At 35.0% G+C, this 15,020-nt stretch overlaps 1 protein-coding gene across 2 annotated transcripts in view; it reads left to right on the top strand.

Annotated features, from left to right (window-relative positions):
* Positions 1-2,408: 2,408 nt before the first annotated feature.
* Positions 2,409-15,020, top strand: part of TAX1BP1 (Tax1 binding protein 1) — a 75,760-nt gene continuing 63,148 nt past the window's right edge. Inside the window, exons 1-3 of one of the 2 annotated variants that reach the window (XM_079711327.1) lie at positions 2,409-2,451; positions 8,382-8,569; positions 11,818-11,976. In XM_079711327.1, the coding sequence (XP_079567453.1) occupies positions 8,510-8,569; positions 11,818-11,976 (219 nt within the window). In that variant the 5' untranslated portion in view covers positions 2,409-2,451; positions 8,382-8,509. Of the gene's footprint in view, positions 2,452-8,381; positions 8,570-11,817; positions 11,977-15,020 lie in introns of those variants that run through there. The other variant, XR_013811076.1, reaches the window with a different exon arrangement.

Raw genomic sequence — 15,020 nt, forward strand, 5'->3', positions numbered from 1 at the left:
CAACTGACAAAGGATTAATCTCCAAAATTTACAAGCAGCTCATGCAGCTCAATAACAAAAAAACAAACAACCCAATCCAAAAATGTGCAGTTCTTTTAAGAATTGTATAGTCATTGACTCAGTGTTGGAAGGAAGGAAGTGGAATTTCAGAAAGTATGAGAGTATTTTATATCCTACTAGGAGGAGAGTGAGTAGTGTCCTGGTGGTTAAGAGCTTGAACTTCAGGTTCAGATTCTGACTCTGCCATTTACTAGTTTCTTAATTTGTAGGATGAGGGTAATATTTATTCCAAAATGAACAGTGAACTGTATCTGTTACTGCTATTCCCAGTGCCACTTGAATCAGGTATCTATAATTCTGACATTAGCAGTTTTGCATGTCAGCCATCACAAATAAATGGTACGCTTAGCATGTCTTTTGACCACCTGGTCCAGGTAGAGCCTGTTAACTTAGGGATTTTTTTCAAGAAAGATGTAGCTCTGGATAGTATTGATATCTCTTTCAAGACCACCATATGGACAGGGACAAAGAATGCAAGGTATGACTTGTACCAGGTGTATCTTTTGGGAAAAACTTCAAATAGGCTCTTTTTCAGGAGATGATAGAAGCACTGGGGGATATGGAATGAGGGACAGTACATTTTAGAGTCAAGATCACTGTCCCTAATACATTGTGTCCCCTTGGGTATTAATGAATGGTAACGTTTAATGAACACTAATGTGCTAGACACTGTGCCAGGTGCCACTAATGCGCCGTATCTCATTTAATACACATATAAGCCTTTATCTCCATTTTAAAGAGGAGGGAACAGAAATAACTTGTCTGAAGTCATTTAGCTAGTAAGTGATCTTTTTTGGCAGTCTGACCTTACTTCCTATGCTCTTAATCACTGCAGTGTACTGTGCTTGCAAAAACTACCATTTATGGAGTGCCCATCATGGGTCAGGCCCTCTGCCAAGTGCTGCTTTTATGTTCATCATCTAATGTAATCCTTCTAACAATCCTGAGAGAAAAAAACCGAGCCTTAGGTCAGGAAAATCACTTACATCATGGTTTCCTCAAGCTTCTCATCTGTAAAGAGGTGAATAGTGTCTTTCAAATGTTTTTGGCCATGACACACAGAAAGAAATAAAAATAATATGATTCTGTGATTTGACCCAGCAAAGTTGCATGCAGATACACCTGAAACAAATTTTCATGAAGCAGTACTTAGCCTTCATGCCCTCTGATGCTTTCTAATTAAAAAATAAATGTGGTTATGATAATGTTACCACTTACTACTGGGTTGTGACTGACAGTTTGAAAACTCTCCTGTAGAGACTAAAGATTACTAAGATTCTTCCAGTTTCAATATTCTGGACTCTCTAATCCTAAGTCGATCAGAATTATAGAACATGTATAATCAAACCTTGTGGATGATGCATAATTTCTTGTAATATACTGGCAAATGGATATCTAGTACCTGTTTTAAACATATCTAATATTCAGTATTTACCACAGTACAGTTCATCTGGAAAATAAAGACTGAGATATGTAATGTATATATTCATGTTGTAAGGTGGAAATGTTTTAGAGATTGGTGGGACATAGGTGGTCTTTTTGTATATATAAACACCTTGGAATAAAGGTAAAAATAAATTTTTACAAAATTTACCATTGCCTATAGGTAAGACTTAACTAAAGATGACAGACTAGTGAAGTTTAATTAGTGGATTTAAGGAGGAGGGGGAAATCTAACTAAAAAAAACACAGTTAGATTCGAGGCATAAAATAAATTTTAAAAACTTATGTTTAGTGAAATCAGATTTTAAGTGAAACATGTTTTTATATTTGATCATATGTGTACTAAGGTTTTCCTTGAGAAATTGGATATCAAGTTGCATTTTATTTTATTTTATTTTATTTTATTTATTTATTTTTTTGCTGTACACGGGCCTCTCACTGCTGTGGTCTCTCCCACTGCAGAGCACAGACTCTGGACGCGCAGGCTCAGCGGCCATGGCTCACGGGCCCAGCCGCTCTGCGGCATGTGTGATCTTCCCGGACCGGGGCATGAACCCGTGTCCCCTGCATTGGCAGGCGGACTCTCAACCAGTGCGCCACCAGGGAAGCCCCTCAAGTTGCATTTTAATACATAGTAGAAACTCTGCTGTTATAGATTTTTATAGCATTAGGTTATAGCTTAATAAAAAATTATAATAAAAGTTTGACGTGATTGTTAAAATGTTCAGGATTTGTAAACATTAATGCACGCTTTAACTTTAGGATGCAGTGAAAAACAATATGCTATAAGATATCACTCATATTAAACCACTTATAATATCCATGTTTTTGTTGTTTTCCTTTAGGTTGGATGGAGTACTGCTCGTGATTATTACACGTTTTTATGGTCCCCTGTGCCTGAACATTATGTAGAAGGATCAACAGTCAATTGTGTGTTAGCATTTCAAGGTGAGAACTGAAAAACAGAACTAGATGAAAGTAGATATTTTATTACCATTAAAAATGTTATACCCCATTGTAATGATCTACTTAAGCATGTCTAGTGACTAAAGTTGAATTAATTAGTATCTTTCTTTATCAAAAGTCATAAGAATGTAAATATCTAGTATAGGTCACATGATATTTTATGTAGAGAAAGGTTTTTTCCTTATTGTCTTTCATTGAAGAGAAGTCTTTTGATGATCTTTTTTTTCAAATGAGAAAATAATGCTCTTACTGATATTAGATAATATAACTTAGAGGTGAGAAAAATATTCTGTATGAAAATCACAAAGATGATTAACAGGATTTATAGAGTAGAAATTCTGTAGGGAAAGTTGCCTATAAAATGGATGTGAGTAATATAAAATTCATTTTTGTCTTAGCTTAGCATTATATACAGATTTTTAAAAATTCTCTTATTTAAAGGAGGAGATATACCTGGTATTGCCCCCCCCACACATTCTGCCTTCACAAAGGTGATGGCTAGAGCTTCAGCATCCCTCCTGTGGCCATGAGGGGAAGGCGTAGACAAGCACATATATGTCTGTCCTGACATGTCTGAGCCACTGGATCAAGGCCAGCAGGCAACTGCCTCCAGATTGCTTGTTATATGAAAAAAATACACCCTGTTGCTTTAAAACAAAACACAAAAATTTTATTTAGAAATTTATAACAGAACTTGCTGTAGAGTGATTTTTGTAGTAAAATTGTACTGACTTTGGATTGTATTAAAGCAAATTCTTAGTCTTGTTTATACCATGGACTGTTTTTGGTCTGGGGAAGCTAATGGACTCCGTCTCAGTATAATATTTTAATATACATGAAATGCCCAGAATTACGAAGGAAACCAATTATACTCCATTGTATGGATGTAACACAGCTTATTCATCCATTCGTCTGTTAAAGAATATTTTGGTTGCTTCCAAGTTTTGGCAGTTGTGAATAAAGCTGTAAAGCTGGTATAAACATTCATGCACAGGTTTTTGTGTGGATGTAAGTTTTCAACTCATTTGGGTAAATATCAAGGAGTATGATTGCTGTATTATATGGTAGGAATACATTTAGTTTCATAAGAAACCACCAAACTCTTTTTTCCAAAGTGGCAAAACCATTTTGCATTCCCACCAGCAATGAATGAGAGTTCTTGTTGGACTGCATCTTTACCAGCATTCGGTGGTGTTAGTGTTTTGGATTTTGGTGGTTTACGTCTTTAAAAAAACTTTTTATTACGAGGTTTGTATATGTTTGGTGTGAACATCAGTTGGGAATGGGATCACATGGAGCTTGCATATATAAAAAAGTTTCCTTATGTACTGTGACAAGAAACACATATTCAGAGAATAAAATTTGTACTGTAATATAGACAAAGATTTAGGTCCTCACAGATGTTTTATAGATTAAGAAAGTTATAAATTATATATGTAGTTTTATCTTTTAATTCATAGCCTTTTTTTAGATAATCAAATTCAAGTGTGTATATTGGAACTGATTTTGTTATTAAGATATTTGTTCTTAAAAGTTGTGGCTTTATTTCCAGTCATTTTTTTAATCTACTTTTAAATTTTTATTTTTATTTATTTATTTATTTATTTTGGGCTGCGTTGGGTCTTCGTTGCTGTGCGCGGCCTTTCTCTAGTTGTGGGGAGCAGGGGCTACCCTTCGTTGCGGTGCACGGGCTTCTCATTGCAGTGGCTTCTCTTGTTGCGGAGCACGGGCTCTAGGTGTGCAGGCTTCAGTAGTTGCAGCATGCAGGCTCAGTAGTTGTGGCTCGTAGGCTCAGTAGTTGTGGCACACGGGCTTAGTTGCTCTGCAGCATGTGGCATCTTCCCAAACCAGGGATCGAACCCATGTCCCCTGCATTGGCAGGTGGATTCTTAACCACTGCGCCACCAGGGAAGCCTTCCAGTCATTTTTAATGTGATTAGTTTTCTTATAATAAATAAGAAACTTACAGAATTTATTATGGTGACTAATGAATTTATTTATGACAGCAGAAAGTTTAAAAGCAGTTAGAAAAAAAGGAGAAAAGCATCCAGTTTATTTCTGTTCATATTGTAAAAGCATTTTCATGGGAGCTAAGTTGTACATGTTTTTGAAAAGTCATAATTTTTACTTTGAAATTCAGAAATAAAATCTTCTGCCTGCCTAGAACTTGTTTGTTATGCAAGGAATTCAGGGTAGAGTCATGAAAAACTTAGTCATAGAGAATTAGAGCCAGAAGGAATTTTAAGCATGATCCAAACAATTTTGCTCATTTTTTGGAGTAGTCATGAGAATCCTGAAATGCAAAACTCAGAACAACTAATAAAGTGTACATAAATGTAACTGTTTTCCTAAATGGATCCTTATTTGTTTACTATAATTTGATTGCTAATGTTACAGGCTATAAAATTTGACTTGGAGTTTGGTTTTTACTTTTTCCTATTTTATTTTCAGTTTTACTGATCTGAGGAGAGCTATTTCTAGGTAGCTTTAAATTTCAGTTGTGAATAACTATATCTTGTGTCTCAAATGGTATTTGAACCATAATTTTTAGTGAATTATTTTTGTGAGATTTAAAAAAAATCAGACCTCGAATATCTAGTTTGTAGAATTTCTAATGCCATGATACCAGAGCTGATTAGTCAAAATATATTTTTCTTTTCTATTTAAACTTTAAAAGTAAGTGTAGGGGCCTCCCTGGTGGCGCAGTGGTTGAGAGTCCGCCTGCCGATGCAGGGGATACGGGTTCGTGCCCCGGTCTGGGAGGATCCCATATGCCGCGGAGCGGCTGGGCCCGTGAGCCATGGCTGCTGAGCCTGCGCATCCGGAGCCTGTGCTCCGCAACGGGAGAGGCCACAACAGTGAGAGGCCCGCATACCACAAAAAAAAAAAAAAAAAAAAAAAAAAAAAAGTAAGTGTAGTGGCCTTTGCAAAGTTACTCAGCCACGGATTAATAAATTTAGTAGTAGATAGTAGGAGGATGGGGTTTTTAAAAACTTCAAAAATTTATTGCTAGATGTACGTTTAATTACTTTTTTGGCTGTGCCTCGAGGCTTGCAGGATCTTAGCTCCCCAACCAGGGATCGAACCTGTGCCCCCCCCTGCAGTGGAAACACAGAGTCCTAACCACTGGAAAGGACCGACAAGGAATTCCCTGTATTACTTTTTTTGAAAACTTTGTATTTTGAAATAATTTTAGATGTAAAGTTGCAAAAATAGTGTACAGAATTTTCATCTACCCTTCACCCAGCTTCCCTTAATGTTAACATGTGGCATAACCACAGTACATTTATTTAAAAAACCAGGAATTTAACATTGGTACAACACTGTTGACTAAAGTACAAACTTTATTCAGATTTCACTAGTGTTTCCTGTAGTGTTCTTTTTTCTGTTCCTGGATCCAGTCCATAATCCCACATTGCATTTAGTTGTCGTATCATCATAGTCTTCTCCAGTCTGTGATAGCTCCTCATTCTATCCTTGTCTTTCGTAACCTTTACATTTATGAAGAGTACTGTTCAGTTTTGTTTTGTTCTGGTAGCATCTTCCTCATTTTGAGTCTTTCAGTCAGTTTCTCATGATTAGATTGAGGCTATACATTTTCAGGAAGAATATCCTAGAAGTGATGATGTATTCTTTTCAGTGCATTGTATCAGAGAGTACTTGATGTCTGATTGTCTTCTTACTAGTAATATTAGTCTTAAAAAATTTTTTTTATTTAATTATTTATTTATTTTTGGCTGCATTGCGTCTTTGTTGCTGTGTATGGGCTTACTCTTTGTTGCGGTGCACGGGATTCTCATTGCCGTGGCTTCTCTTGTTGCAGAGCACGGGCTCTAGGCGTGCAGGCTTCAGTGGTTGTGGCACGTGGGCTCAGTAGTTGTGGCTCACGGGCTCTAGAGCTCAGGCTCAGTAGTTGTGGCGCACGGGCTTAGTTGCTCTGTGGCATGTGGAATTTTCCTGGGCCAGGGCTCGAACCCATGTCCCCTGCATTGGCAGGCGGATTCTTAACCACTGCGCCACCAGGGAAGCCCATAATATTAGTCTTGATCACTTGGTTAAGGTGGTGTCTGCTGTGTTTCTCCACTGTAAAGTTAGTATTTTTCCCTTTGTAATTTAACAGTATTATGGGGAGCAATTTTGAGATACCTTGTTTCTCCTCAAACTTTCACCCACTAATTTTAGTATCCATCAGTGGATCTCGCCTACAATAATTATTGTTGTTTTTGCCTGATGATGCCTTTCTATTCTCATTTCTTGGACATTATTAATTGCAATTATTATGTTAGGAGGAGTCATCCTTTTCTCATTCATGCATGTATATTCTGTGGAATAAAGTCTAATGCTATCATTTTTTTGTTGCTCAAATTGTTTTAGCTTTCTTTGGCTATTGGGAGGTCTGTCAAGGGGGCTTCTGTGTTTTTTGACTCCCCCACCCCCTTCTTTTTTGACAACTTCTTTCTTATTTTTAAGCACCACAGGATGTTTCAGGCTTATATTTTCTCTGCCCCCTCCCCTCTGTGGACAAAGTTCAGCTATTTTTTTAAAGAATGAAGTCAAGTGAAGTCAATATCATAATAATGAGGCTAAAAATTTCAAGATAAGAAGGAATAATAGGCATAGTGAATGCATATTTCTGGGTAGATATTAATATCCAAGATAAGGGGAATATGGGGAATATATTCACCTTTGTATGTTTATTTCACAATCATTGAATGCTTCCTTTTTTCAGGTCATTCTGGGGGAATTCCAGAGTTTTTATATTTATTAATAATCTGCCCTCAGTATTTCTGAGTTCTGGATGTAGGCTATAAAGCATGTGTATAATGGTAACGCAAAGTACATGGTGGAGGATTTTTTTTTTTTTTTTTTTTTGCGGTACGTGGGCCTCTCACTGTTGTGGCCTCTTCCGTTGCGGAGCACAGGCTCCGGACGCACAGGCTCAGCGGCCATGGCTCACGGGCCCAGCCGCTCCGCGGCATGTGGGATCCTTCCGGACTTGGGCACGAACCCGCATCCCCTGCATCGGCAGGAGGACTCCCAACCACTGCGCCACCAGGGAAGCCCAGATTTTTTTTTTTTTTTTAATGTAAAAAAATACCATGGGAGCTTTGGAGAGGATTAATTTTGAGCTAGGATTTGGAGAGGATTAATTTTGAGCTAGGATAATCCAGCAAAATTTAAAAGAGGATAACAGTTGAGCTGAAGAGAGAAGGAACAAATATTGAACACATATTATTTGTCAGATAGTGGGCTAGATGATATAACTACATAATCCATGGTACTTTGGAACTTTGAGATAGATGACTTCAAATTTCTTTTACAGATAAGAAATTTGGGCTCTGGGAGGTTAAGTAAATAATAATTAGTGGTAGAGCTGGAATTCCAGAATAAATCTGTGTGGTTCCAAAGCTTATTTTTGTTCTGCATCAGTAGACCTCATCCTCTTTCTGCCCTTACACAGTGCACAGGTGTGGTGTATTCCGTTTGTTAATATCTCTCTTTTGCATTTAATTAATGTCATATTTGAGGGAACATTTCTTTAAATGATGTATTCCAACCCCTGGTCCTCCTAGGCTTTTATGCTGGTTCTTCCATTGCTCTGCCTTCAGCCTCTTTCTCATTGAAAACTGCATACTTGACTCTCCCAGATGAATTGGTTTTACCCTAGTGAAGATACAGGGAAAGAATATTCTGAGAGTATAAGCTTAGACCTAAGATAAGAAAAATATGGGCATATTTAGGGAAGAAAGAAGAGTCTAATTTTGATAGATAATTTGTGAAAGATAGGAAAGACATATCCTGAGTGCTTAGAAACAGGGTCAGAAATGAGAGGATATGGCAAGATTTGTTAAATTCAAATAATTTTATAACAGAAAATTTAATACTTTTTTTGTTTGTTAACTTCCTCTTAGCATATTACCTTCCAAATGATGATGGAGAATTTTATCAGTTCTGTTATGTTACCCATAAGGGTGAAATTCGTGGAGCAAGTACACCTTTTCAGTTTCGAGCTTCTTCTCCAATTGAAGAGTTGCTTACTATGGAAGATGAAGGAAATTCTGACATGTTGGTGGTGACCACAAAAGCTGGCCTTCTTGAGGTTGGTACCAACAGTGAGCTGGTGATTCATAAATTTATATTATGAACTGGATAATTTTGTTATGAACTGTGACTTAAAAATAGTGAATGTTTTAAAAAAGACAAATCAATCATAGATAAATTACAAACAGAGCTCATGTTGGTTGGCATTTTAAGAATTTTTAGGTTATGCAGGAGTATAACCTGAAAATCAAATGCTTTTTAACTAAAATAGTAAATTTAGAGTGTTGCTTTTGAAATACTTAAAAAAATTTTCTGTCACAATTATGTTACTGATTTCACTGTGGCAGGGACTGTCCCTAGGCTTATCAGTATTTTGTGCATAGTATATCTGCAATAAGTAATTATTGAGAGAATTTAGACCTAAAACTTCCTAATGTTCCCTCACCCTAACCTTTCTTCTTTAGGGATGGCCTAATCTGTTGATTGTGGAATAGTACAGATTTGGGGGTGAAGCTGATGGGAAAGTGGTATAAAGCAGTAAGTCTAACTGTAATTGGATGTGAACTTCATTTCACTATACCACAAGCATGCTCTATCTCATGTGTGGCAGTGAATCAGTGAAGCATCCCAGTCTCATAATTTAGGTTCAGCGTTTTTAGAATGATTTCTTTTCCTGTTTATCTGATCAAATAAATAAGCTGGATTAACCATAATTTAAAAAAAAAAAGGTGAAAAAGCTTCTCACTGTTTTTCACTGAATATTTTGGAGTCATTGCACTTGCATCAAAGGAAATTTTCTGTGTAGATGGTCTAATAATGCCATATGTCTTAATTTTTAGTACTTAGTGAAGGAAAAAAATAGAACAGCATTCCTATTTCAAGATATTTCTCAATGTCTTTACCCTAAACCTAAAAAATTAGAATGTTATATTTGAGTTTCTGTGAAAAAGATCTTCTTTAATTGGTTCAGTATACATTTTTGGTTATTTTACATTCCTATTTAGTCTATGGCGAGTCATTGCTTATTCTTTATATTCAGATGGATGTTTTTTATATGTAAATATTTTATGCCTTTGATTTTATTTATCTTAAAAAACAGGCTACAGAAAAAAGACAAGAGGTTATAGATATTAGACAGTTGAACTAAGAAGGTTAGAAGGAACCAGTAATTTACTGTGAATTTTTCTGTATCTTTCTTTCCCCCTTCCAGAAATTCCTCTCTTATCTTAAATAAAGAAATGTAACTTTTATAGGGTGACTAAAACATTTTGTGGTGACAACTGCCTGATGATCAAGGTTTTTAGCCTGGTATTTGAATGCTAGTCAAAGATGCTGAAACATCTAGATCTTATGAAGAATGCAGTGACTGTTTATATTGCAGTTTTTTGAATACTTGTTAGACCACCCTGATTTCAGGACCTCCAACAGAAAAACAATAGGCATTTTGGCATCTACCTATCTTTTGTGCTCCAAGTAAATTGGGACATTGCACAATTTAGTTCTCTTCTTCCTACTCATAAAATGTATGCTGTCTCTTAGGTAAATGTTTCTGAGATAAGGTATTTATATTCGGATCAATTTTTTGATAAGTCTTTTAAATTTCTACATTTATCAAAACCTTTAATGATTTTATTAAAAATGCACCAAATTAGTACAAGTGTGAGACATTATCTAGGGCACTGTTGTCATTAAGAATGATTGAGCCACAATCCTTCAGTTTGTGAACCTTGGTTGGATCTTAGATTTTTTAAAAGTGGATATTTTGGGGGTAGTGTAGGATATTTTAACTGTGGAGTACCCATTGGGTGTTATAAAATTATTGTTAATTTTCTTAGCTATGATCATGGTAGTGGTTAAATATAAGACTGTACGTATTAGGAGATGCTTGGCCTGTGCACTTAGGGGTGAAGTATCTGCAATTATGTTTCAAATGCTTTAGTAAGAAAAAGAAATAAAACGTATATAGAGGGAGATTAAATATGGCAAAATATTAATAATTATTGAATTTAGGTGATGGGTGTTCATGGTAAAATTTTAACCTTTTTGTATTCTCGAAAGACATCAGAATACAAAACTGGGGAATTAGACTTATACACTTTTATATAATTTTAATTCCTTTTAAAAATTTCTTCTTAAGATTCAGTGAACTCTAAAGTATGTGTCAGTTAAATGAATCACTGGGAAAAAATGGTTCTTTTATAATGTTTCTGTTGTACTGTGTCAAGGTGTATCTTTATTTTTAAGCAGCCAGAAAGTTTAGAGCCAAAAATCATTTTTTAAAAAATAGGTAAGGTAAAAAGAAATTCAGTGAATAAGTAAACTTTTCTCTTTTGAGGGCATTTACTCCTGTCATTTTCATTTAGTCTGATGGAAGAGATAGACGGGTCATTTAAAAATTTTACAGTTCTTTAACTTTCATAAGAGCCATTTTAGAGTTTAATTAGAGTTTGACTTCATGACCCTGGAAAAGTGACTTGGGGTGTATTGGGGGAAAACATTTTATTTTAGATAAATGTATGATGCCTCCTTTGTGAAGTTTTCCCTCTGAGTCTCCATTCTTCTTCCCTTGTTAGAATCAGACTTCTTGCTGTAAGAGAAATATTAACCATTTTATTTACTATTTTAGGTCCCTTAATTTGGTAATTTTTAGAATACTGGAGTTTAGATTTTCCTGAACTAAGTAACTTAGTGTTCATGTAAGAGTCAATTATATTGTTAATATGTTACAGTGTGCATTTTTGTCCTAAAATTTGCATTTAATTATAGTTTCTTTTAATTTAGCTAAATAGAGGCCATTTTATACATATAGAAACTTATTCCTTAGTACCTTATTTAAAGAACCAAAACTTTTCACAGTAATCCCATAGATGAAGGCCTTATGTAACACACAAGGAAGTTCTTAATAGATTCAAAGATTCCCCATAGATTTGCATTCAAGAAGAGGTACACATTTTTCTCCTTGATTATTACCCAAAATAAGAACAGCCCAGAATTAAGTCATGTATGAAACTTAATATGCCTCATTTTTAGTACTGATTTGAAAAGTGATTAGCAGGCAACTTCATAATAAAATTCATTACTTTTATACCTTCTTGTAATGCTTTTTTCTTTGCCCAACCAAAAAATGGTTTAAATTTATGATTCATGAATTTTTCTAACTGAAGACTAAGAGTCTGATTGACATGAAGTAGATAGTATGTAAAAGTTCTTTCTGCAAATTTCTTCACTATTTTTTTGAAATGGAAAATGAATTAGTAATGTATTGTAAGATTATAAAAAAAACAATTTGAGTTTTCTGTTTTATAGTTGAAAATTGAGAAAACCATGAAAGAAAAAGAAGAACTGTTAAAGTTAATTGCTGTTCTGGAAAAAGAAACAACACAACTTCGAGAACAAGTTGGAAGAATGGAAGGAGAACTTAACCATGAGAAAGAAAGATGTGACGAACTGCAAGCAGAGCAAAAGGTTAGTTGTGTCTTATGTAACTAATTGGAGTTATAGTATATTGTCTGAAACCCACTTTTTTCAGGAACTGAACCAGTTAAAATGAGTGAAGACCACATGTTGAAAAAAGTAGCATTTAGATAGATGTTTGTATGAGAATAGGTCATAGCCTATCAACCTTCTGTCATAGCCTCTTTTATGTTGTAAATGGTTAAAATACTTTTAGATGTTTGGTATCAGGCTTGTGACATTGTCCCCAACAACTGTTTCTAGGTGCTTTACATCTAATTGTAGAATACTTGATCGATCTTGGGAGAGGGGTTAGAAATACAATTAGGAATGATAAACACTGAATAAAAGGAAGAATAGAATAAAGTAGTTAAAATTACTTTTCTAAAAAGCAGAATTTAGTGAAATAAGATGTACTATTAGAATTCTGAAATCCTTGATATGAGAAATGCAATAAATTATACTAAAAACCACCTAATTAAAAATTGGCAGAATTTCTTAATCTAAGAAAAAAAGTATAAGTGTAAAACAGTGTGGCTTGATTAGAGATACAAATGGATTTAAGTCAGTAGCCAAAAACAATGGAAAAAAACAATCGCCTAATTTATTTAATATTTTCATAAGAAAATTTGTTAGTTTCGACAAACTTGCACAGATTATGATTATACATATCACAGTCTCACATATGTTGTAACTAGTTGGATATGCTAATGTCCATTGACAGGATTGATCAATTGTTCCCTAAGGATGGGGTCTGTTCCATTATTCTTTTGTGCAGCAAGACCTAGAACAGTTGCTTAATAATTGTTAATTGAACCATTAGTACAGTGATTCTCCATAGGTTTTATACTCCAGTGAAGTGGTTGTATATTGCACACCTGAGCAGAGATTATATACAGATAGGGCTCAAACTGAAAAGATTTCTTTAGCCTTATTCTGTTTGTTTGAGGATTGCTTATTTGAGTTAGAGGGTAAACATAACATACAGCAATGTATACAGTTGTGAATCTCCTTATAAACATCTGTAAAGTCTTCTGTCCGTATTACCATTAACCTTTTTAGTTTAAACTACAGTTATTCCCCCAATTTTACTCTTGGGGAATACTTGCAGTCCTGCAGTAGGAGTATCCTACAGTAGGAGTAAGATACTCTATTAGGTTAAGGAACCACTTTTTTTTTGACGGGGAGGTGACTGGGGGGCATGTGGGATCTTAGTTCCCCAACCAGGGATTGAATCAGTGCCCCCTGCAGTGGAAGCGCAGAGTCTTAACCACTGGACCACCAGGGAAGTCCAAGGAACCACTTTTTAAATTTGAACTTTTTAAGCAGGTGTACCAAATATTATATTATAAATGTTATGATAAAATCTCATTGTATGTGCCTAGCTTGACTATTAGGACATTCAGCTACATTTTTAATTTAATTGTTATAACTCCTTTGCTATCCTTTGTGTAATCCTTACCCTTCTCTTTCTATTCTTCACGCATTTCTCTCGATGTTTGTACCTGGATTTGATAGTTTTCCAAAGTGGCCCATTACAGCAAGAACTTAGCCCATGAGATCAAGAATACCCTGAAATATATGGCCTTTAAGGTTAGACTCTGATCGCCTTGAAATCCAAGGGAAGAAAGGATGATTTGCAAGAATAGGAATGGCAGAATGAGAGGCCTTCAATTGCGTGAAATACTGATGTACATTAGGCCATTTCTCTGGTTCAGTTGAGTATTAGCTGAGATTTAAACAGTCTCAGGTTCTCTCTGCTGTCCAGGTGACAAGGGGTTAAGCAGTACAGGCAAGACTAAAGATTATTCTGACAGACTTAGATTGAGAAAGTGGTAGATTGAGGTCAAAAGATTAATGAAGCAAAATCTGTAGGAGATTGTGGCTGTGGTACCCAGAAGAGATCTTTGGAAGTTTTTATGGCAACTCATAAATCTTGATGACAGTCACTAATCTTGAAAGGCACTTCTTCCTTGCTGCTATCCTTCCATTGGAATATACTCTCTGGGAAGATGAAGTATGTGGAAGTGATTTTTAAAAATATGTTATACTGTAGAAAATGGTGATAAAAGGACCTAGAATGGTATTGGTTACGTAATAGATGCTCACTAACGTTAAGTAGCTATTGTTGTTGTATTAATTTTCATAGTGATAGACCAGAGAATCATCAAGGAAGAACTAAAATATGAAGAGTGTCATCCAAGAGGAATAGAAATTGACAGCATTTTCCCCAGATTTTAAAAGTATTGATAATACTTGTATAATGTTATATATAAACAATTATGAGTTATATTTTGGCAATTGCTTATTTCTGGGGATAAAATAACATGCTTGCCAGGGGAGAGAGTTCTTTGTTACTAGTCGTGGGGCTTCTAGTTTTTTATGAATTTGCTTTTTACTTCCAAAATTATAGTCTCCATCTTAATCAGGGAGGCCTGCTGGGCAGTTAGAACAGCTCAGGAACTTTCAAACCCGGGTTAGTTGCGTGGCTTATTAAATCTGTGACATTTCTTGGCATTTGTTTAAAATCTATTCCATGGTATGAATTCTGAAAAACGATCTTCATATAATAGTCCTAAAGGGCTTCTCTTTGAGGTATGAGTATATAACCTCTGAATATCTGAAGGACTATTAATATATTTACAATTCATTAAAAATTTTATAATAGTATACTAGGAATGATCTATAGAGAACTTCAGTTTCTTCATGGTAGAAGAAATATATTGCATTTTCATTGTTTTATAAAATATGATTAACTTATCACCCATTCAGTACTTGACAAATACTAAAACAAATGTTTATAATAATTAAATGTTTATAAATAAAATCTTCCATCTTTTGTAAACATTGACTTTTCTCATTGTAAAATACCACTAGAGGGAACACTCATTTTGTAAATTAAAAGAATTGGACAAGTTAAGATTATCAAAACCAATTGGTATAAGTGATGCATTTAATTATATTTAATGTTGGCTCCTTGAAGGTATAAGGTAGGATTACAAAGTAGATTAAAACTGAAGCCAAGTAATATTTATAAATTGAGAGCTATAATTTAT

Source organism: Hyperoodon ampullatus (genome assembly GCF_949752795.1).
Source record: "Hyperoodon ampullatus genome assembly, chromosome: 9".
NCBI lineage: Eukaryota > Metazoa > Chordata > Mammalia > Artiodactyla > Ziphiidae > Hyperoodon > Hyperoodon ampullatus.